We start from the raw sequence: 25590 nt of genomic DNA, 5'->3' as shown, positions 1-25590 counted from the left end.
ACTGTACTCTTGCACCGTTTTAGCCGATCAGCCTGATCATAGGTTAGGGAGTGTCCTCCCTTCCCTTAGTGGCCGCTCTGGTACAGAAACCCTTCCTGGGAAGACCTCTCTCTTCTCCCTCCCCACCTATCTCTTGTATAGCCTAGCCTATGCTTAGGTTAGTTTATACTCATCTGTCCCCTGTCCTACAAATCCTCCTTAGGGTGGATGAGTAGGGCTACCCGAGCTTCCCTGTGCAGTCCGCTCTGGTACATATACCTTCATAGTGTCCTATAAGGTTAGTTACTAGTGTAGTTCTGCATAGGGGAGTCTCCCCCCCCCCCCCTCTTGGGTGTTCCCTAGCCCTCCCTTGGGCTACCTGCTCCCGGTCCCTAGTGACCCCTGCTTATGGATGTTAGAGCCTGTCTCTATCATGGGTACATCCCCTCAGGGAGGGGGAGGGATGTCTGGAACCCTGACGGTACTTCCTGCATCCTTTCCCCCCTCCCCCTGTCTCTCTATCTATCCGGGTGCCGGTCTCTTGCCGCCTCTACTGTCGGCAATACCTGCCTCCCTCTTGGTGACTTCCCTACCCTTGCCGCCAGCCCCCCGTGTACCGAGGGACTGCCGGCTGCCGCCGGCTACTACCGGCGGCTCTCCTACTCCTACCTAATCGTCCGCTTGCCGGTCGATCTCCGGAGTGCCGGCATATACTGCCGGCAACCCGATACTACCTGTACCATCCTTATCCCAGTCACCAACCTGGCATCCTCAGGCTGCCGGAGCCGCCGCTCCCTGCCGGCGTGCCGCCGTTGTGCCGGCGGCCGCCATCCTGGTATCTAACTGACTTTTGAAAATTGTCTGTTCTAATGCCAGAATCTATGCTGGAGCGAGCTCCGGCATGCCGGCGGCTTGCCGGATGCCCCGGAGGCGTCAAGAATACTTGCACCCCCTCTCTGTAGCTATCATAAGACTAAGATAGCCCTACATAGCAAATAGATAAGCTGCTTTGCTTTTAAGATCAGTACCTAGTACTGCTCTATTAGTGATCATGCTGTCTCTTTGCATTCTTCTAATTCCAGCATGCTATGTGCATCTTAGCACGGCTGGTTGCCAGAAGCAGTTACCTTTAATGAGGCCTTCTGGCTCTTAACTGGGAACCGAATGAATTCGATCCCAACCTTGTCCTTGGCTTTCCATGGAGTTCCAATATAATGGGAATCCTAGGAAACTATATCCAACGATCTCGGTCATTTGGATTATCCCAGGACCAAGCTTATGGTAACCAGCCGGGCGAGATGCATGGAGCGTGTTCTCCTTTACTGTTTCATTCTCTATGCATCACACCTTCTTTAAGTTAAAATTAATGATTAATATTAACTTAGTTTAAGAGCCATTCCTATGACTCCCCCATACTCATTTTCTCTTTCTTCCACAGGAGGAGCAGATGAAGTGTGACTTCGCCTTCTGCGCTGTGAAACGCCCGCAGTTTTACGGGCATACGGCTTGCAGGACTCACGCCCCTTGTGCAGACAAGAAAGGGGATTTGAAGTTCTGGAATCCACTGGATTGTACGGTCTGCCAGGCCTACCTAGTTGAGGCCTTCCATAACCCTCCCTCAGCGGAGGTTAGAGACATTGCTCGTGAAAAGCTGCGCAAGTGGGTGCGTGGTTTTCAGAGAAATGCTACTGGACCGTACCTGGCCACCGAAGAACTGAGGTCCCTGTTGTTCCCTAAGGCCTCCCCTGACTCAGTGGTTCCAAAAGAAGCAATCCCCACTGTCCAAATTACGGTGGAACCTGATGTGGTCATGGCTCAGTCCATGCACGAGTGTCGTTTAGATTCCGAGGATGATGAACAGATCTCAGACGTCTCGGAAGACACGGAGAAGACGCTTATGGCTCAAGGAGCCGAAGAGGACGAAGACAAGGTGGAATACACCGAGTCGGAGCTTGGAGCTACCCCCTCGTCCATCCCTCCGCCTACTCCTACACCGACGGAAATGTCCATTCCGTCTACCTCCTCGACCCTGGATCCTTCCTCTTCTACCCAAGAACTGATCCAGCTGATTAGAGCTGTCATGGACGACAGACTGAAGGAGAACCAGGAGTCCATCAGGTCAATGATTGGATCCAGAGAACCGAAGAAGATTTCGGTCAAGGATCTCCCAGCTTGCTCTCATGCCAACCCGTGGAGGTATGCAGAGCATATGGTTATTGCGACCGGCAGGATCTTTGTTAGTGACAAGATCGGCACGGTCCCGTTGGAAGATGTGGAGTTCTTCCCAAGCTTCGAGGCCTACCCGGACTGTTACGTCCGGCTCCGTTCTGAACCTGCCTCGAAGGAGGAGACCGAACCTAAAGAAGAGATAGTGTTCGATCTCGCAAAGGCCCAGGCTATACTAGCCTCCGCATTTAAGAGCAGGGGCTTTACCTGCTCTAAGCTTCCTGCCTTGAGCAAGAAGCATCCTACATATGTCGCACCTGACACTGCGGTTCTTCCTTTCTTGGAAAAGGCCTTAGCTGCATGCCTTAAAGCGGCGGAAGAAGGAAAACCCTGCCCTGCACTGGAGGAGTGCAGACCCTTCTCCATCGTGACACCCCCTGACACTAGACAATGGAAAGATGTTCAACATACTTTCGTCGTGGGTAGGCTCGATCCTGACGTCGCCGGACGTCAGTTTAATGAAGACCTCCCTAAGCTCAATGATCACCTCCTTCGCCGGGAACAAGACACGAAGGAGAGGCTTGCGGCATCTCTTTCTCATCAAGTCCAACTTGAAGTTATGGCCTGTGACACAAGAGTACCTGATCACTACATGGTACTAGCCAAATCCCACTTACTTACAGTAATGAAGGACTTGTACCATTTCATAAAGGCTCGTAGAGCCTGTCGTGAATTCGTGTTTGTCGGTGCCACCGTGAAACACGAACCCCGGAGGCTGATTTCCTCCAACATCTGGGGAAAGCACCTGTTTCCTTCTGACCTTGTCAAGGAAATAACTGACAGAGCCGCCACGGAGAATAGGAACCTTCTCCACAAGTGGGGCATGTCCAGAAAAAGGAAAACCTCTCAGGACGATGGACCTCAGCCTAAGAGGAAACCTCAGAAGCCAAAACCCCAGCAACGTCAACAACGACGTCAGTTTCCGGGACCCGCTACCTCCCAAGTGGTTGCCCAACCACAGCAGACCTTTCAATTGGTCCCCCAACCGGTGTTGTCACAGTCACCGGTCTTCACCCCTGCCTTTGAGCAGCCATCCACTACCTTTCATGCCAGAGGTAGAGGCTCGTCCAGGGGTGCAAGCAGAGACGCCTCTCGTCGTCCCTCCAGAGGTAGAGGAGGAAAGGGAGCTAGCGGCCGAGGCAACAAGTCCTCGGGACACCAGAAGCAATGAAGTGCTTCCGGTGGGAGGAAGACTCCGCCAATTCCAGGATCGCTGGACCTTCGATCCCTGGGCACACAGCATCATCAAGAACGGTCTAGGCTGGAGTTGGGCGCAACCACCCCCAATCTTCCAGCGGTTCTTTCAACAATCGACCCCCATTCTGGAAGAATATGTTCTAGACCTCTTGAACAAGAAGGTGATAAGGAAGGTAAAGTCCACCAGGTTCCAAGGGAGACTGTTTTGCGTTCCCAAGAAGGACTCAGACAAGCTCAGAGTCATTCTGGACTTATCCCCCCTCAACAAGTTCATAGAGAACAACAAATTCAAGATGCTGACGCTTCAACAAATAAGGACCCTTCTGCCTCAAGGTTCCTACACGGTCTCTATAGACCTGGCGGATGCCTATTGGCACATTCCAATGAACCATCATGCTTCCTCCTACCTAGGATTTCGACTCCAAAGAAAAAGCTACGCCTTCCGGGCCATGCCATTCGGCCTCAATGTGGCCCCTCGGATCTTCACAAAGCTGGCGGATGCCATAGTACAACAGCTCCGCCTAAAAAACGTCCAGGTGATGGCCTACCTCGACGACTGGCTAGTCTGGGCTCCATCGCCCGAAGAGTGTGCAAAGTCTTGCGCCGAAGTTACCCAGTACCTAGAACACCTGGGATTCAAGATCAACGAGAAGAAATCTCGCCTCTCTCCAGCTCAGAAGTTTCAGTGGCTGGGAATCCACTGGAATCTTCAGTCACACCGCCTTTCCATCCCCCAGAAGAAAAGGAAGGAAATAGCAGGGTCTGTCAAGCGACTACTGAAATCCAAACGCATTTCAAGACGACAGCAGGAACGAGTTCTAGGCTCTCTACAATTCGCCTCAGTGACAAACCCAGTGCTTCGTGCACAGCTAAAGGATGCCGCGGGAGTCTGGAGACGATCGGCATCCATCGCTCGAAGAGACCTCAAGAGACGGCTTCCAAACAGACTTCGACGCCTCCTAAAGCCGTGGTCGGAAGCAAAGGCCCTGAAAAGGTCCATTCCTCTCCAACACCCTCCTCCATCACTCAACATCCACACGGATGCCTCACTGGAGGGCTGGGGAGGTCACTCCCACCTGAAACAAGCTCAAGGGACCTGGTCTCCACTATTCAAGACGTTCCACATAAACATCTTGGAGGCCATGGCGGTCCTTCTTACTCTGAAGAAGTTATCCCCGCCGCCCTCGATCCACATCCGTCTAACCCTAGACAACTCGGTGGTAGTTCGTTGTCTCAATCGCCAAGGCTCAAGATCGCCCCAGATAAATCAGGTGCTTCTCCCAATCTTCCGTCTGGCGGAGAAGAAGAAGTGGCACCTGTCTGCAGTTCACCTACAAGGATTCCGCAACGTGACAGCGGATGCTCTATCTCGGACAAACCCGATAGAGTCGGAATGGTCTCTAGACGCAAGATCATTCTCCTTCATCTCTCATCAAGTCCCAGAACTTCAGATAGATCTCTTTGCAACGAGCGACAACAATCAACTTCCTCTGTACGTAGCCCCGTACGAGGACCCCAAAGCAGAAGCGGTGGACGCCATGTCACTGGACTGGAACAGATGGTCCAAGATATACCTGTTCCCTCCCACCAACCTTCTGTTGAAAGTCCTCTCCAAACTGAGAACCTTCAAAGGGACAGCGGCCCTAGTGGCTCCCAAGTGGCCCCGGAGCAACTGGTACCCCCCTGGTCCTGGAGCTGCAGCCCAAGCTGATCCCTCTCCCGGGCCCAGTTCTCTCTCAACAAGTACAGAAGTCGACTGTCTTCGCTTCATCATCGAAAATCAAGGACCTTCATCTCATGATTTTCTCTCCCTTGCCGCAAAGAAGAGGTTTGGGATCTCGAAGAAAAGTCTAGACTTCCTAGAGGAATACAAGACCGAATCCACGAGACGGCAATATGAATCATCCTGGAGGAAATGGGTCTCCTTTGTTAAAGCAAAAAATCCTAAAGAAATCACCATTGATTTCTGTATGTCCTTCTTCATTCACCTTCATGGACAAGGATTAGCAGCCAATACGATTTCAACCTGCAAATCAGCTTTGACTAGACCAATTCTATATGCTTTCCAAATTGATCTGTCCAACGACATCTTTAACAAACTGCCAAAAGCATGTGCTCGCCTACGCCCAGCACCCCCTCCGAAACCGATCTCCTGGTCACTAGACAAGGTGCTCCATTTCGCCTCCAACTTGGACAATGATTCATGCCCCCTCAAGGATCTGACTCAGAAAGTTATATTTTTATTTGCTCTCGCCTCGGGAGCTCGAGTCAGCGAAATAGTGGCATTATCAAGAGAAGAGGGACACATCCTGTTTGCTGATTCAGGAGAAGTGACCCTCTCCCCTGATCCGACGTTTCTCGCCAAAAATGAATTACCCACCAAAAGATGGGGCCCTTGGAGAATATGCCCCCTGAAGGAGGATGTCTCTCTATGTCCAGTAGAGAGTCTCAAGGTCTATCTTCGCAGAACTTCGAACTTTGGTGGAGGCCAACTCTTCAAAGGAGAAACATCGGGCAGCGACCTGTCACTGAAACAATTAAGAGCGAAAATCACCTACTTCATTCGCAGAGCGGATCCGAACAGTACACCCGCTGGTCATGATCCTAGAAAAGTGGCATCTTCTCTGAACTTCTTTCAGAGCATGGACTTTGAGAGCCTTAAAAACTTTACGGGCTGGAAGTCCTCGCGAGTTTTCTTTAAACATTATGCGAAACAAGTGCACGAAATCAAACATTTTGTGGTAGCCGCAGGTAGTGTTATGAAACCTGCACCTAACTCTGCGTAGAACAGTGAGTTACTTGGGACTCTAACTCTTCGGGTGCCTATGTTGACCCTCGAGTGATTCATAGTGATGTCTAAAAACACTTAGTGCTTTTATAACTGTTCTTATCCCAGGTGAAATGTCATAGTGTCACACAAGTGCCGCATGCCTTGAGCATGATGTGTTGTTTAAAGACTTGCGTTCCTCGAGAACGAGTACCTACTAATCCTGAAATTCCTTTTCAGATTCATGAGCAAGCCTTTATTTCTATGTACATTATTATTACTGTAAATGAACTTTACTTTTGCTGTAAATTATTTAATTTCTGCATTGTGAAATAAAATTTCTATTTTATTACTTATGCGTCTCTTTCAGCTCCTACTTACTATGAAATACATACTGTCATAGTTTTATTTATTCCTCCTTTCTTATGGTCATGAAGAATTTAAGATGTCTAATCCTAAATTATATTCACCTTGTCTCAGTAAGGTTCCTACACGAATACTTACTTCTGATAATCAGGAGATGAACTCTATACACAGTGCCCAACCACCACTGGCCTACTTCAGAATGTTCCTATACAAATATCAAACATTCTGCTTCATCTCTAAGTTCTTAAAAGTTCTTCTGTCAAGATGAATAGCCCTTCAATACCACTTTGACGTCGGCATAGCCCATGGGAACTTCCTACCAATGGGGGGCAGGATACCTCGTTCCTATGGTTCTTACCTAAGATTACTTTGCTGTTTTGTCAATGCCTAGGCACTAAACTCTGGGGGAAAATCTACCACGATACATTGATTCTCTGGTACTCTTCCATCAGGACGCCATGGCTTGAGCCCAAAAAACGGATTTTGAGCGAAGCGAAAAATCTATTTTTGGGTGAGATAGCCATGGCGTCCTGATGGACCCTCCCTACTACTTCGTTCAGTTTGTTCCCACCCTACACAATTGTATCATGGTGATGGGCAGCAACTGGCGCCAGGATAAAGACGCGCGTGACGTCATTAGAGCAATGGCGTCCGTTTGTTTACGTCTCGAGTATCAGTAGCAGCCACGAGTGAGATTAGCTGTGGAACGGCTCCCAGCTATTCTCAGCCCTTACACACCGAAGCATTAACTCTGTTCGGGGTGGAGATAGCTATGTGGCACGTTCAGACATGCGTGTCCCCTGTTGTATTACGATGTCTTAAAGGGAAACCTTTGAGATACTCGCTCCAGAAGTTAGAATTCTGTGATAACCTGTGGTTAAATTCTCTGGGAATATCTTAGTAGTCTTATACCCAAGGAAGCTACCAAACAGGAACCTTCCATCAGGACGCCATGGCTATCTCACCCAAAAATAGATTTTTCGCTTCGCTCAAAATCCGTTTTTTGAATATACTTACCGGGTGAATATATAATAGCTGACGTCTCCGACGGCTCGACAGAATTCAAAAACTCGCGAGCGATCGCCATGAAGGTAGCGGGTGTGCCCACCAGCGCCGACTATCGGCCAGATACCGCATATACATGTAAACAGCTCCAGTTCTTCTCATCCCGCTGGGTCTCTATCGGGGAGGAAGGGGGGCCTTTAATTTATATATTCACCGGGTAAGTATATTCAAAAATTTATTTTATAATCAAAATATCATTTTTAAATATTAAACTTAGCCGGTGAATATATAATAGCTGATTCACACCCATGGTGGTGGGTAGAGACCAGTATTAATACAGTTTACGGCGTATATGCTTAGAGTTTTTGACAGTTATATCATAACAAAACCCAAATAAATATAGGTACCTGGTAAGGAAGCTGACTCTAACGATTACTCTGCCTTGTTAGTCCGCTTTCCTCACGAAGCCCAGCCATCCTCTTAGGATGCTGAAAGACTCCCAGGAGCTGAAGTATCCAGGGCGACAACCCATACAACAGGACCTCATCAAAACCCTTAATCTGGGCGCTCTCAAGAAATAACATTTGACCACCCGCCAAATCAAAAAGGATGCGAAAGGCTTCTTAGCCTTCCGTACAACCCAATTAAAAACATTTCAAGAGAAGATTAAAAGGATATTGGAATTAAGGGAATGTAGTGGTAGAACCCTTACCCACTACTGCACTCGCTGCAACGAATGGACCCAGTGTGTAGCAGTCCTCATAAAGAGTCTGGACATCTTTTAAGTAAAATGACGCGAATACCGACTTGCTTCTCCAAACGGTCGCGTCCATAATACTTCGCAGAGATCTGTTTTGCTTAAAGGCCACGGAAGTTGCTATAGCTCTTACTTCGTGCGTCTTAACCTTAAGCAAGCAACGATCTTTTTCACTCAAGTGAGAATGAGCCTCTCGGATTAAAAATCTAATAAAATATGACAAAGCATTCTTTGACATAGGCAATGAAGGCTTCTTAACTGAGCACCACAAGGCCTCAGATCCACCTCGTAAGGATTTAGTCCGAGCTAAATAAAACTTCAGAGCTCTAACTGGACACAGCACTCTTTCAAGCTCGTTGCCTACGATCTCTGACAGGCAAGGTATATCAAATGACTTAGGCCAAGGACGAGAAGGCAGTTCATTTTTGGCCAAGAAAACGAAGCTGAAGTGAACATGTGGCTTTATCTGTAGAAAAGCCGATGTTCCTACTGAAGGCATGGATCTCACTGACCCTTTTAGCCGAAGCCAAGCACACTAAGAAAAGCGTCTTGAGGGTGAGATCCTTCAGGGAGGCTGAATGTAATGGCTCAAACCTGTCGGACATTAGGAACCTTAGGACCACGTCTAAGTTCCATCCAGGAGTTGCCATACGACGCTCCTTAGAGGTCTCGAAGGACTTAAGGAGATCTTGGAGATCTTTATTATTGGACAGATCTAAGCCTCTATGTCTGAACACAGACGCCAACATGCTCCTGTAGCCCTTAATAGTGGGCGCTGAGAGGGAGCGAACATTTCTCAGATGTAGGAGAAAGTCTGCAATTTGGGCTACAGAGGTACTGGAAGAGGAAATGGATGATGACTTGCACCAGTCTCTAAAGACTTCCCACTTCGACTGATAGACCTTGATGGTAGATGCTCTCCTAGCTCTCGCAATCGCTCTGGCTGCCTCCTTCGAAAATCCTCGAGCTCTTGAGAGTCTTTCGATAGTCTGAAGGCAGTCAGACGAAGCGCGGGGAGGCTTTGATGAAGACTCCTTACGTGGGGCTGCCGTAAGAGATCCATCCTTAAAGGTAGACTCCTTGGAACGTCTACCAGCCATTGAAGTACCTCTGTGACCCACTCTCTCGCGGGCCAGAGTGGAGCAACCAATGTCAACCTGGTCCCTTCGTAAGAGGTGAACTTCTGCAGCACCTTGTCTAGGATCTTGAAAGGTGGAAAGGCATAAACGTCCAGGTGAGACCAGTCCAGCAGGAAAGCGTCTATGTGAGCTGCCTCTGGATCTGGAACTGGAAAGCAGTAAGTCGAGAGCCTCTTTGTCAGAGAGAGTAGCAAAAAGATCTATGGTGGGTAGACCCCATGTCATCCATAGCTTCTCGCACACAGTCTTATGCAACGTCCACTCCATGGAGATGACTTGTCCTCTTCTGCTGAGGCCGTCCGCCAAGACATTCATTTCTGCACAAATCTCGCCAAAGGAGAGATGTTACTGCCTTAAAAGGAGTTCCTTCTGATCCGTGGATCAAAGAACCGAGCCTTCCAGACTGTCCAGTGGAGCTCCCTAACCCAAATCCGCTGCATCTGAAAACAACACATGGTTTGGGTTCTTGATCGCAAGAGAAAGACCTTCTCGAAGTCTGATGTTGCTGTCCCACCAAGTCAGACATGTCTAGACTGAGTTGGAGATTGGGAAAGAGATACTCACTAAGCCCTTCTCCTTGTTCCAATGTTTTAGGTGAAATAGGAAAGGGCCTAGGTTGAGTCTCCCCAGAGAGATAAACTACTCCAGTGATGAAAGAGTTCCCACGAGGCTAGTTCAAACTCTTACAGAGCAACTCTTTTTCTCTTGCAAGTGAAGGACTTTTAACAGAGCTTGTTCCATTCTTGCGGGAGACGAAAAGGGCCGAAAAATCCGACACTGTATCTCCATTCCCAAAAAAAGAATAGTCTGGGATGGGATACTGTAAGTTACGACTTCTCTACGTTCACTATGAGACCTAGCTCCTTGGTTAGGTCTAATGTCCATTAGAGGCTCTCCAGACAGCGATATAATGACGACGCCCTGATTAGCCAGTCGTCAAAATAAAGGGAGGCTCTGAATCCTCAAAAAATGTAGAAAGCTTGCTACATTTTGCAAGGGCCTTGTAAAAACAAGAGGAGCAGGAATGAGGTCGGAGTACAGTGCTCGACAGTGGTACATTACTTTCCCGTCCACAAACCTCAGATGTAGTTGAAAGTTTGGATGAATCGGGATGTGGAAGTATGCATCCTGAAGGTCGAGAGAGACCATCCAGTCGCCTTCCCTTAATGCTGTCAAGACAGCTTGGTAGTCTTCATCGTGAACTTTGTCTTGACAATGAACACATTGAGCGCACTTACATCTTAAGTACTCCTGCAGTGAACGTGGCTGCCAGATCATTGGAGCCATCCCTGATAGTCTTGTTCCTGCAGAGAACGTGGCTGTCAGATCATTGGAGCCATCCCTGATAGCCTTGTTCATGCATGACATAATTGTACAGCAAAACTTCAAACGCTCGAAAAACTCCTAACAGGAGATGGTCTAGCTCTGAAGCCGACCATAAAATCTTGGAGCGTCTCATGGCCAGGCGCCGGGGAGAGTCTATGAGGCTTGAGAACTCTCTCTGGGCAGAGGCAGGAACTCCCAAGCCGAGAACTTCTCTCGTGTCATACCAGACGCTCGCTCTATAAGCCAGTTTAAAAGGAGGGAAAGCAAAGGCTGTCTCCCCCAAACTCCTCCTGGTGATCAACCAGTCGCCTAACAAACGTAAAGCTCTCTTAGAAGAGCGAGAGAGCACTAGCTTAGAAAACAACGGCTTCGAAGTAGCTAGGCCTAGTGTAAACTCTGACGTTTAGGCGAACGAGGAGCAGCAGTTACAAAATGGTCCGGACAAAGATCCTTAAAAATCAGCATGATTTATTTAAAGTCCATAGAGGGCTGAGCAGCTTTAGGCTCCTCTCCGTCTGACAAAGTCCCCAAGGGAATATCAGTAGGAGGGGGATCAGCAACTTCCTCATCTGAAGGAACCTCGTCCGACAATTGCCGAGTCTCAAGCAAGGGAGAGACCTGTCGTGGTGGCAATGCTTGACAAGCAGAGTCCACACGCAAAGGAGCATCAGTAGCAGTCAAGGACGCTACGTCATGTAACTGCTTAAAGGACTGACCAGCAACAACAACAGGTGCGGGAGGACGCTCGACGTCAAGTCGAGACTGCCTTGACTGCCTAGATAGAGCAGTTAAAACAACTCTTGACTGCGGTGCTTGACGTTCAACGTCAAAACAAGGCCACTGAGCTGGTTGGCGAACGTCCTGAACGTCAACACGAGACTGCGGCAGCGGGCTGAACGTCAACACGAGGCTGCGGCAGCGGCTGAAAGTCAACACGGGACTGCAGCGAGTGAGGATCCAAGTCACGTGACTGACGTGACAAACTACCGACATCACGTTTCATAACGTCAAAAGGACGAGTAAATGCTCATTTGGGCGGCTGACGGCCAGAGTCTCGTTTAGTGTAACGGCGACTCGAAAGCGAAGGTTCATCGTGAACCTGCTCAACGTCATACTTCTCCATAAGGGAGGCAAGCTTAGTCTGCATGTCCTGCAGGACAACCCTTTTAGGATCAACAGGAGTCGGAACGGGCCGAGACGACGGCAATGTCTGTGTTGGCAAAACATTGCCTTTACCGCGACCCTCGGACCCCGTGTTACGCTTGCGTTTAATAGGCGAACCGTCTTCCGACGACTGCAAAGGGTCAGAGCTGTCCCCATGGCTACAGCCAGGACGCTGGACCTGTCCTGAAGGGACTGACTTCCGCTTTAAGGGTCTAGAAACTTTGCTCCAAGGTTTCTTTTGCGAGAAGCCTTCGGATGACGAGGAGAAAAACAGCCTCGCTCGTCTTATGGTAGGGGCGATCTTGCTAGACACGCCCGATACCATAGAGGGAACGTTTGTTCGTTGGTTAAAGCCTCTCGTCCCCATAAGTCCTACGACATTACTTCTCCCTGGTAGCATGGGAGCCTGAAAGAGGTCTCGGACTAGGTGAACGACAAGCACGAACAGACGAACCCTCGGTCGCAACACTAAAAAACACTTTGCGCAATTATCACTTTATCACTACGATTTTCTGTTTTTGCACTTACTTCACTGAAATCGTATTTTTCAATAATTTCACATTAGGCATGAATAAAACTGATTTCTACCTGAAGCACGCAATTCTTCCCTACATCAAAAGGTTATAATTGCGAAATGAGTCGTATAATGTAAGCACATTAGTACAAGCAAAAATCAGTAAAAATATATATCGAATAAAACGGAAATATATAAAGTTAAAAGGATCAGTGACTGGGGAGGAGACTAAACACTAGTTCATTAAAAACTACGTTTTCAATCTCTCCCCGTACAGTGCCTTGGGACGAGAATAAAAACTAAAAACGTTTTATCCTCTCTCCCCGTACAGAGACTTGGGACGAGAGTAAAAAACTGAATCGAGAACAACGTTACTCGCTTGGGACGAGAATAAAGATCGGAACGTTCTCTCTTCCTCTCTCTCTCTCCGTCTCTCTCCCTCTCTCTCTCTTGATTTCACACAGAAGAGAAATGCCCACTCACCCTTCGTCAATAAACAGGTTATTTGACCAAAGGAAAAAAAAAAAAAAAAAACTGAAAGGACTAAGAAATTGAAAATTAACAAGTTCCTTTAAATTAGTATTTAAAACACTTCAGTTTGAAAGAAGAATGAACAAAACGTCAAAATCGATTTACTCTTTCTGCAAAGTGAAACCGTGATTCTCTCTTTCTCTATCGTAACGATAGAGCGCAAACTGCGTAGCATAAATAAACCAAACGTTAGTTCATCTTTGAAACAGCACGAAGACTATTCAAAGAAAATCTTTCATAAAATATCTACTAAAAAATATTCATTTCATAACTCTTACAGAGCAAATGATTTAAACTTAACGAAAATAAAAGTTGAATGGGCTCAACGTTGTTTAACTTCGGTTTCCAAGTTAGGACCGCCTACTCTCGGACTAGGGGAGGAATAGGTAAGGCCGCATATAAACAAAACATTAAAATTTATATTGATGTTTAGTATAATTGGAAAGCTAATCGAAGAGGCCTAATAAAGGCGGGTGAGATATAAAATATATAGAGGAAAATCTATAATTAACAACAACAATTTAAAACGTGATAAGATAATTGCTAAAAGCCTAAAACACACTTCCGTACACTAAGGGAAGGGTCGGCCATCTTTACTCTATGGAAAAAACCAGAGATAAAAGAGCAAGGGCAAAACACTTTTACTCTCCTTTTAAAAGCATTTCTTTTGAGGATAGTATTGAATAATCCAACACGGCGAAAGCAATAAAACCAAAACCAAGTACTTCACCAATTCAGTAGAAAACTCGAGGTCATAATAGCGAGTGGAATCGACTTGTCGATGAAACCGACAGAGAAGAACTAGAGCTGTTTACATGTATATGCGGTATCTGGCCGATAGTCGGCGCTGGTGGGCACACCCGCTACCTTCATGGCGATCGCTCGCGAGTTTTTGAATTCTGTCGAGCCGTCGGAGACGTCAGCTATTATATATTCACCGGCTAAGTTTAATATTTAAAAATATATTTTTCCTGTACAGTACTCATATTTCCTTCATTGCTTATATATTACCACCCTAGTTTTAACCCTTTACGATGTTGACTAGCAATTCGCCGTCGTTATTCCAGGGTGACGGACGGGTATAAGGCGATGGACAAACGGTCTCTTCGGCTTCTACTCCTGATGCCTGGCGGTTGATCTGACTAGAATTAGTATGGACTGGCAGGGGTCACTTGCCTTAGTTAGATGGGACTGCACATCACAAGGAACTGGCTATCCTTTGATGTATCTAGCCAATGAATCCTCTATGGATTTAGTCAGTCATGGATAGAGAAGATGAAAGAATGGCCCCCAGTCCCGGTCGAAGCGGGGTGCTAAGAATCTCCCGGTTTATAAATACTAAAGAAAAATTATATATTAGTCATTACAGTAATGCTAGTTGCATAACAACTACAATTATCCTTGAAAGAATGTATTCAGTCATTATATCATGTTATTCCGTACTTCGCTCAGCTGAAGTTACAAAAAAGATCCAGCTGGCGAGGCTAAGAAGATGCACTTCTAGTAAAATGTAAGGTCCCTTTCTCTACAATAGTAATCCTTTAAAATATATTTTTTTTAAAGTATTTTCATTCATATTCCACCAGGTGAAACTACTTGTGAGCATTGTGACTGACTAGAACCAAAATAGTTGGTTAAAGAGGTTCTATAACTTTTTTTTTCTAAACATTTTCAGTATTCATTAGGATCCGTCCATGTGGGATACAATATGCAGGTTCAGAGTAAAATAAGGTGCATTTTGGATAGCTATGCTTTTTATAAAAACTTACCACTAACACGATGCACCAGAGAAGAGAATAAATATGTAGTTAGTGTATAACCCAATTCCTATTTATATTGTTATCCTATATGTGTGTTAACTTATACATCCTATTCTTTTTTTGTTTTTGTATCATTTACATATTTGCATTGTACTATTTTAACATATACAAGTACATCGTGTTTCTTTGTGCAGTCCATTATATGCAAAAAATGAGGGGTAATACTATATTAAATTGTCTTATATGAAAGGGTGTATCTTTACAGGAAGAACAACCAGAATATCTCATATGAGTAGCTATGGAGCTGTATAGCAGAGTACAACAAAATTCAATGCTTTTTAAATGTCTGCAACTAATGTACCATATTAAGACACAAAAGTCTCCAACTGGTGAGCTCTGCTTAAGAATAAAATAAGAATATCTGATAATCATTCAAGCTCTAAGTATAGGTACCTTATACTTGAGTAAAGTTCACCCCCAAGGAATATGCAGTATATACCTGTATCAAAAATAGAATAAAAAAGATCAAATCAATTCAAATTTGCATCTCACCTTTAGCTTTGCCTTGTCCAACTGCCTCCTGCAACCAACCACATATCTTGGGCCATTTGTTGCTTTTACAATAAACTTTTCTTCCGTTAACTGCTTGAGGACTTCTCCTACTATCTGCCCTACACTTTGGAGAGCCTTCAGATCATTCTCACTTTTATCATACTGTTTGTCTAATTCCTTCTTCTCTTCTCGGTCTGAAATACATACAAAATTGTTTAAAAGATTGAATTTTTAAATTAATGTATTTTTCCTAACTATACAAACTATAGTCCATTTCTTTTAGCGATGCAGATCTGCACCGACTCGCAGCGGTGCCCCTTTAGCTCGGAAAATTTTCCTGATCGCTGATTGATTAAAATTATCTCGTCCAACCAATCAGCAATCAGGAAACTTTTCCGAGCTAAAAGGGCACCGCTGCGCGTCAGTGCAAATCTGCATCGCTAAAAGAAATTGACTATAGAGTGCTTTAATACGGGTATGCTTTCAGCGAAGTTGGATATGGCTATTAACATTTATAATGTGGTGGCGGTAGTTACTGCCGGGTGATGGGTAAGCTCGTCCACTGAGCAGAAACTTTGACCTTGACCTTGCGGAGTGACAGACTTTTTAGGGGAAATAAATAAGCTACTCGTATTCACAGGCACTTTAAACAGTTTAGATCTCGTTGGTCATTGGAACTATGTATTTTTCAAGTCTTATGGATATGTTAAGCTAGGAGATACATCTGAAAAAGCCAGGGTAAAATTATTTTTTTCCATGAAAAAAAATAATTTTCCCTTTAGTATTCTTATCGTCTGCAAAAGACGTTTAGGTTAAGGGGGAAAATTTAGGTTAGTTGATGTCCATTTTTAATCAACTCGTGAGGACCTGGCCGCCGATATACAAAAGCTCCGCAAAATGTTTTTTTTAGCCATGCCTTCTAGAATTTTATAAAGTCTATAATTTGAAAAATACAGATTTCCCCCAAATTTTTACATCAGAACAGTTCAAGCTACATATAAATACACCCAGAAAACTTTATTTTCTTCATCAAGCATATTGTGGTACAGTAAAAAATTTCCTTAAAGAGGAAAACTGAAATAATTTTTAATACAATTTTCTTTATTACAAATATTGTGCTATAGTAAAAATTTCTCTTAAATTAGATACTTGAAGTAACTTATAAATACTCTAAGCATTTAATTAAGTGTAGGTAACAACCCACTACTGCCACCTGCAGGTTACCCATGGCCTACGGTAGTCACACGCTCCTGACCCTCAGACTGGGGCACAACAAGATGCCCTCAAATGCAATTTTTACCCTAAAATAAAACAGAATTTTCACCTTAAAGTGATACTTACACTTTCTAAGTTTCGAATCTACTTCTCTATGTTCAATAAGTCTCCTTCTGTAATCTGCAAGGCATTGATCTTTGTCAGCCGTCATCTTGATGTGTCACAGACGCCCGTCAACTTCAAGTATGAATATCAGGGTTGCCAGATTTTCTATACGAGAAAAGTCCAACTTTGAAACAACGGAAGCTTTAAAAGGCCAACCTATATGTAGAAAAAGGCCAAATATATAGTATTTAATATCCGCATTTTTTTCATGATATTACTGAAGGCCAACCAATTAAAAAAAGGTCAAATTCGAGGTTTTTTTGGCCTGAAAAAAGGCCAACCTGGCAACCCTGATGAATATGACTCTCACTTTTATAGTAGTAGTATTAGTGTAGGAGAGTCTTTAGAATGGCTCCTCCAATGTTCGTTCTTCTTTATTCATGATTGTTTAAAATAGAAAATAAGAGAGAATTGTGCAATCTAGTAAAATTTGTAAAAAAAAAAAAAATAATATTACAGTTTTTGTTATATATTTATCTTTTTATATAGTCCATATGGGCTCATGTCCCCATTATACATGGCATATATGGGTATACGGATATATGTACAGTACTGTATAGATATGTGAATAGAAGCTTTTTTGCTTCATTTTACTGCCATCTTGTACTATTATTGTAAGTCAAATTATAATTTTGAATATGTTGTAATGTACTCTCATACCCTGAGAGGGGTGGCTAGAGTTGATAAAAATCCTAAATCCAAGTTTGTTAACTTTCTTTTTGTGACAAAAATATGTGCTTTACATAAATATTCTATTCTGTTCTAAATATATATATATATATAGAGAGAGAGAGAGAGAGAGAGAGAGAGAGAGAGAGAGAGAGAGAGAGAGAGAGAGAGAGAGAGAGAGAGAGAGAGAGAGAGAGAGAGAGGGGGGGGGGGTGAATAGAAAAGTATTTGTAATTTTTTCACCTTAATTCTCTTAGTTTGACCTGGTTTCTTAGTGTTTTCTCTATAACGGCACATCATTTACCTTGTCTACATTTCTTCTGGATAGTTAATTTCTTCATAAAATCGTAGAACAAATTAATTTTCCCATACTCTAATACATAATTATGGTATATTACTATTACCCAATGCAGACAAATCCTTCTCTGCTATATCGCAGCTGGAACTGATATTACACTTTATACTATTTTATGAATCAGTTTGGGAATTTCCTTGGAAAAGTGAGATGCTGTAGTAAATAAAATTCTTTAAAATAAAAATTTCAATAACTTGGACTAAACAATGACTGGAGGTATTGATGAAAAGGATCTTCCTAATCATAGACCTAGGCCTACAGGGCTGAGAACTATGAAGCGTGAATAAGGAGACGATGGATGGAGAAGTATCTAATTAAAAGCTCAAGATAGACGACGACTGGCAAAATCTGACGGAGACCCTCTGAATCAACAGATGTAAGAAGAGATGGTGATGATGAATTTTAGATGTCTCAACCTTTTGTAGTTTGAGTATAAATTCTCTCAAACTAAAATTACATTCTTAACCATCAGTCCAAAGGACCCTTTTGGTCATTCCTGAAAGCCTTCAAAGTCTTTCAGGACTCCCGTCTATTTTGACTTAAGATGTGTAATTAAAGTTTCTGATTTGAATTAATCTCTTATTCCTTCAATAAACGTAATTATATCTACAATAGAGAATGATCTTAAAAACAAATTACAAGGTGATCAATTTTGCTCAATTCTTTGTCAACTGTTAATGCAACTGTCAACTTACGAAAATTTTCCGTTATGATCTTCCAACCACAACATTAATAAAGTAATATTAACCTAACCTTTAGTATCTTATTTAGTATGGGTTTGGTAAGAATTTTAGGCTACTTCCTTCTCTGCCACTATACAAATATTTCATTTGATATACAACTTTCATAATTGCAGCATACTTCTCAATTCAAAATCAGTTATTTTAATAGTCTCACTTGAGACCTGGTATCAGACTGTCATAATTGTCAGCACCACTAAGGCTTCATACTGGTACTTTATTTAAAGATAATTACAAGGACATTGAGAAATCCAGTGACAATGGGATGTTTCTATAGACTGTCCAAGCAAGTGCGGAAAAGTTTTAGAAATTAAAAAGTACAAAATTCCAGTTCTGAAGATTTCTCATCTGGCTAATTATCTGAAATCTTCGAACTGCTGGTATCTGATACATGGGTTGAAAAAACGAAGGGTCCCATTTCATTCTCACGTTATGTATTCTGGCATTACATATACCAATGAACACTGAATATTTCTAAAGATTTACGAGCTTCATTCTTTTACAGTACTTTTTTTTTTTTTGTGAAATTACAGGTTTTCATTACCATTGGCTCAAAAATAAATATAAATGTAAAATTGAATCTGCTCATTGAAGACCATACCTGAATTGAATGCAACATTTTGCAGTAACATGAAATTAATATTGTCTTCAGTGAAGATCAATGTTTAACCCTTTTACCCCCAAAGGACGTACTGGTACGTTTCACAAAAGCCATCCCTTTACCCCCATGGACATACCGGTACGTCCTTGCAAAAAAATTTTATGAAATTTTTTCATATTTTTGATAATTTTTTGAGAAAATTCAGGCATTTTCCAAGAGAATGAGACCAACCTGACCTCTCTATGACAAAAATTGAGGCTATTAGAGCAATTTAAAAAAAAATATACTGCAAAATGTGCTGGGAAAAAAATAACCCCCTGGGGGTTAATGGTTGGAAATTTCCAAATAGCCTGGGGGTAAAGGGGTTAAATAGCGCAATTTATACTGTGATTACACCAGAGGAAAATCATACATCTTTCATTATCAAGCTAGTATAATCTCTTGCTAATTACAATAATACACCTATAAGGGTTATATATCTGATCCAAGATGAAGTAGAAAAATAATATCAAGAGGCAGATAATGGACGGTATAGAAAGACACAGGAGGAGGCATTTGTTATCAGAGGCAAGATGAAAAACAGAAACATATAAAAGCAGCAGATGATGGACGGTATAGAAACAGGCAGGGGGAGGCAAATGCAGCATTTAAATGGAGTATATACACCATAGAGTTAAATTGAATCAGACCAACATTATTTTCTTACAAGTTGTGATTCCAAGAAGAAACAAAACTCTACTAGAAGAAAACTCAAAATTCTAAAAAGTTTTAAACATTATACAATATATATTTCTTCAGCACCTTTTTAGGTTTGTATGGCTCCTATTTATCCTGGAGGTGTTGCAGACAGTGAGAAACTTCAGGAAATGCAATTAATGTACTGACGACTCATGATTTGCTGCCAGTTATTCTCTTATAACTATGAGTTTTGGGAATCATTCTTTCAAGCTGAACATGACTGTAAATACTAAGAATCTTTGGGCAAAAAGTGAAATGGTATCGATCTTGCAAAGAGGAACACATTGCTGTCCTGACTCCTTTTGTGCTCTGGACTAGAATAAATAATTCATAACAGAAATATCATCTAACTATGAATGAAACTAAGATCTTTTAATTACATTCAGATATTCAAATTAATGGCTAAATCTCCCATAAATTTTCAATGACCGTTTTGAAAAAACTAAGATTTCATCTAGATAACTAATGTGATTCTTGGCTGTGCCAATATTGAAAACACTAATTGAAAATAAAATAAAACAATCGCCAATAAGCTGATTAGATTATGTAGTAATACTAGCGACTCCGTAGTTATTCAGCACAAAATTATTTACAGTATAGGCTGTACTTTAGTCTACTGTGTACTATTTATTGAATACACAAGTATTCAATAAAAATTAATGGATAGGAAATAATATTTGTCTTAATTCTATTTGAAGTTATCTACAGATATTTGAAAGACTGTCAGAATACAAAATAGCCAAAAAACTTTCTACTTACAGATACATTAATGAACCAGCACAGGGCTTGCTTATAGCATCACATTTAAAAAGGGAGGAAAAATTAGAAACTATCTTCATCAGCTTAGGAAGGCTCTTCTATCACTAGGCACATTCCATGAAAATCTACATCTTTGGTTAGTTAATTCTTAAAAATGAAATTCAATCATTACGTAGTGTTCATTGCCAATGCCCTCTGGGTAATAGAGATAAATAGTAGTATATATAGACCTACTAAAGTAATGTTGCAGGATGAATACCGACAAGATGCTCTGAAAATCTTGGAAGAGGGCAAAGATGATCTAGAATTATGGGAACTCAAGCAGAAATGCACAAATCAGAAGTGGAGAGAACTATGTCACATCTTACCCCATACATGAAATAAGCTTTACAGTATGTAAAACTTTAATTACAATAGTGAGAAATAATGAAAGTAATAATAAGAATAATACAATAAGCTACTTTATACAATAAAATGAACTACAATAATTTGTCCATAAATTTTTAGCAACTAAACATTACAGCCCATAATGTGCCTTTTACACTAATGAAAGATATATTTGAGGCAAAATAATAAAAATTTACAAGAAAGTAATAAATTAATAATTCATTTACACTTGGTAGTTATTACAGCTTCTAGAATAATGACAATTTGAACCACAACACGAGAGATTATGAAAAAGTGTGTACAAACAGGGACCAATTCAAAATTAAAAAGTGACAATCTGACTATAACGTATTGCTCTGTATAATGGAGAGCACTGTTAATACATGCTGAACCTTTACTCATTTACTGGATAAGGTAGCATACATTTATTGGTTTAATTACTTAATAAATGTTAAAAGACAAACATAAAAGACCTAAACAGCTTCACTTCTGCTAACATGACTCTCGAGTCCTCAAAAACCATATGTCAGGGGTATGACCAAGAAGAAAAATATGCAAAAACAAGTTTTCTCAAAATGCTTCAAAAAGAAATTGGAGTAAGTTTTTGTACGATTTCCAAAGTTGTTCTCAATTCTTACCAAAGCAAATTTAGAAGCTATCACAGATTAAGTAAATTATCAGACAATCTAGTATTTGCAATGTAGAAAATTCAACCTTCTGTAACTATGACTAATTCTTTACTCCATTATAGCACTTCACACTATAATCCAAAGAAACTCTGAACAATGGCTGATGATAAGCCCTTTATAATATTTAATTCCTGCTTAGAATAAATCACTGGAAATAAAACATGCTCATATAATTAGAGTAATGTAATATAATTTACAAAGCATGGAAGGTCTTTAAAGAGATCAACACATACGGGAAGAAAAAACTTTCAAGCTCAGAGAAGGAGAGGCCCATATAATACCACAAATTAAGATACTCTTGCGGTAGCTAACGTCATCCAAACTATGGAATCTAGTTCCAACATACCTTTGTGAGACCTTTCATGCACTGAAAAGTATCATTACAGAACAAATTTTAAATCACAGTACAGTACTTAATTTGTGTTTTAAAAGAAAAAAAACTGAAGCTACTACAGTAGGCAATTATTCATATATAAAAGTTACAAGAACAGTTATCCAAGACTTTCTACTGATGAAGCACCGTAAGTACAACTTGACAGACAATGCATTACTGACCAAGTTTATGTTCCCATTAATTCTTTAAAAAAAATGCAAAGTTGTATAGCCACAAATCCAATCATTTCTAGATACAGTACTCTGGTAATTTTTTTTTTTTATCAAAGTATAATGTTGTTGTCAATACAGTATTGATGATAAATAGACCATTTTGGAAAGAATAAAGAACTGAGAGAAGCTTTGAACATAAATGACTTGTTAAGGTACATGATATCTCAGTGCATTAATGATGTACAGCATAAACTTTCCTGTGAAGTAGACAAATTATTTTTTCTTTTATAAGCTGAGACAGAATAAAAGGCACCCCAAGCCTCAAAGGAATGTTAAAGACCTGAAGGTGATGAGGAGAACACAAGCAGAGTGTAAATAATTCTATTATACGATTTTTCTAATATCTAAGAATAGCCTTCAGAAATTAAAAAAAATGGAAAACCAAGAAAATACTTAAGCCCTTTTGAGAAATTAAACCCAAGCTACAAGTATCAATAACATTTGTGTATGTTCGATATGAATTTGTGTCATCTTAAAACATTATAATATGGAGTGTGTCATCAGAAACAAATATCATAAATTTCACATTGAAAGTAAAGTGTCTTCTTGATGAAAAAAAAAAAAAAAAAAAAAAAAAAAAGAAAGTCCCCACTTTTCATTTAAGGATTATTTTGTTTTAAATTTAATGTCTTGGAATTATGAGCTATCAAAATCTTTTATTTGTAATAAACATTTCAAGTATTCAAACTCTGAGGAAGATTACTCTCTAAAGATATAGTAGAGACTAATAAGAGAAAGATTTTGATAATTGCTCTACTTTTAAGGTGTATAAAATGGATTCATTTTCTCTGGCTTCATTATTAGCTTGGACCATTACAGCACCTATACACCACTTGTCTTTCATATATCGAAGTAGTGGAGACAGTACCGTACACATTCAGACAACTGTAGAAATGGCAGATAATTATATTTTCACAATCCAGTGTGTGGAAGTTATGAACTCAAAGTTAAACTTGCATGACCACTTCTTAAAGTCATTCCCTTACAAAATATTGGTTCTCATTACTACATATTTTCTTAAATCATTCCCTCACAAAATATTGGTTCTCCTTACTCCATATTTTCTTAAATCATTCCCTTACAAAATATTGGTTCTCCTTACTCCATATTTTCTTAAATCATTCCCTTACAAAATATTGGTTCTCCTTACTCGATATTTTCTTAAATCATTCCCTTACAAAATATTGGTTCTCCTTACTCGATATTTTCTTAAATCATTCCCTTACAAAATATTGGTTCTCCTTACTCGATATTTTCTTAAATCATTCCCTTACAAAATATTGGTTCTCCTTACTCAATATTTTCTTAAATCATTCCCTTACAAAATATTGGTTCTCCTTACTCCATATTTTCTTAAATCATTCCCTTACAAAATATTGGTTCTCCTTACTCGATATTTTCTTAAATCATTCCCTTACAAAATATTGGTTCTCCTTACTCGATATTTTCTTAAATCATTCCCTTACAAAATATTGGTTCTCCTTACTCGATATTTTCTTAAATCATTCCCTTACAAAATATTGGTTCTCCTTACTCGATATTTTCTTAAATCATTCCCTTACAAAATATTGGTTCTCCTTACTCGATATTTTCTTAAATCATTCCCTTACAAAATATTGGTTCTCCTTACTCGATATTTTCTTAAATCATTCCCTTACAAAATATTGGTTCTCCTTACTCGATATTTTCTTAAATCATTCCCTTACAAAATATTGGCTCTCCTTACTCGATATTTTCTTAAATCATTCCCTTACAAAATATTGATTCTCCTTACTCAATATTTTCTTAAATCATTCCCTTACAAAATATTGGTTCTCCTTACTCAATATTTTCTTAAATCATTCCCTTACAAAATATTGGTTCTCCTTACTCAATATTTTCTTAAATCATTCCCTTACAAAATATTGGTTCTCCTTACTCAATATTTTCTTAAATCATTCCCTTACAAAATATTGGTTCTCCTTACTCGATATTTTCTTAAATCATTCCCTTACAAAATATTGGTTCTCCTTACTCGATATTTTCTTAAATCATTCCCTTACAAAATATTGGTTCTCCTTACTCGATATTTTCTTAAATCATTCCCTTACAAAATATTGGTTCTCCTTACTCGATATTTTCTTAAATCATTCCCTTACAAAATATTGATTCTCCTTACTCCATATTTTCTTAAATCATTCCCTTACAAAATATTGGTTCTCCTTACTCGATATTTTCTTAAATCATTCCCTTACAAAATATTGGTTCTCCTTACTCAATATTTTCTTAAATCATTCCCTTACAAAATATTGATTCTCCTTACTCCATATTTTCTTAAATCATTCCCTTACAAAATATTGGTTCTCCTTACTCGATATTTTCTTAAATCATTCCCTTACAAAATATTGGTTCTCCTTACTCAATATTTTCTTAAATCATTCCCTTACAAAATATTAGTTAGCTTACTCCATATTTTCTTAAATCATTCCCTTACAAAATATTGGTTATCCTTACTCAATATTTTCTTAAATCATTCCCTTACAAAATACTAGTTAGCCTTACTCAATATTTTCTTAAATCATTCCCTTACAAAATATGTTATCCTTACTCAATATTTTCAGTCTATTATTACCTGGTCATTTAATAAGGAAGGCTTGTCAGTGTCTAAAAGGAGAGGCATACTCAGACTTTTTCCCAAGACTATAGTTTGTCCAGGTTAATATATGATAACCTTTGTCTTTCACTACAAACTTGTATAGTCCTGAACTAAATCTCCAAAAAAAAGAAGAATGATAAAATTTAGTAACTATCGAAAATAGAGTGCTGCCCAGCTTACTCTCAGGTAGTATGTAAATTGATTTTAGAGGATAAATTATGATCAAATGTCTGAGCCTTAAAATGAATCCAGTTTGTCTTTACCAGTAAAAGAAAAAAATTATTAATTATAGTAGTTGCTAGTTATTGCACTTCCTAAGCACATGACAAAAATAATTTCCAACAAAAAATGGATATTTCAGGCATTTGCACATTTACAGCAATAAGCAATTTGAAATTTATGGTCAAATGAAGAAAAATCTACTTTTGGTAATGCCTGAAGTAATAAGAAAATCATCATTATACACATTACTTATACATACACTATTACCATGACTTACAAATAAAAAAATAAAAAAGTTCCAAAATAATTCATAGCTAGTGAAAATAAGTTCCCAAATCAAAATTCAATCATGGGGAAACAGGAAAATACTCAAACTTATGGTGAAAACATTACCTGGAAATCAAACAGTTAAATAGCAAAATATATATAATAGAAATTAAACTACTTTCAACTCCGCAAATACTTCTTACAGAAGTGGTAAAAATAATAATAATCCCGTTCAAATGATTCTATGATCACACATTTC

General features: G+C 40.6%; 1 protein-coding gene across 2 annotated transcripts in view; it reads right to left on the bottom strand.

The window, feature by feature from the left end:
* Positions 1–16868, bottom strand: part of LOC137614378 (26S proteasome regulatory subunit 10B) — a 74212-nt gene extending 57344 nt beyond the window's left edge. For both annotated transcript variants that reach the window (XM_068344167.1, XM_068344166.1), the window contains exons 1-2: positions 16625–16868; positions 15284–15477 (exon numbers count right to left, since the gene is read on the bottom strand). In XM_068344167.1, the coding sequence (XP_068200268.1) occupies positions 15284–15477; positions 16625–16709 (279 nt within the window). In that variant the 5' untranslated portion in view covers positions 16710–16868. The remainder of the gene's footprint in view (positions 1–15283; positions 15478–16624) is intronic.
* Positions 16869–25590: the final 8722 nt, after the last annotated feature.

This window comes from Palaemon carinicauda, chromosome 20 (assembly GCF_036898095.1).
Source record: "Palaemon carinicauda isolate YSFRI2023 chromosome 20, ASM3689809v2, whole genome shotgun sequence".
Classification (NCBI taxonomy): Eukaryota; Metazoa; Arthropoda; class Malacostraca; order Decapoda; family Palaemonidae; genus Palaemon; species Palaemon carinicauda.
Note: the sequence above shows the minus strand (reverse complement) of the source record. Positions and strands in the feature narration are given on the sequence as shown.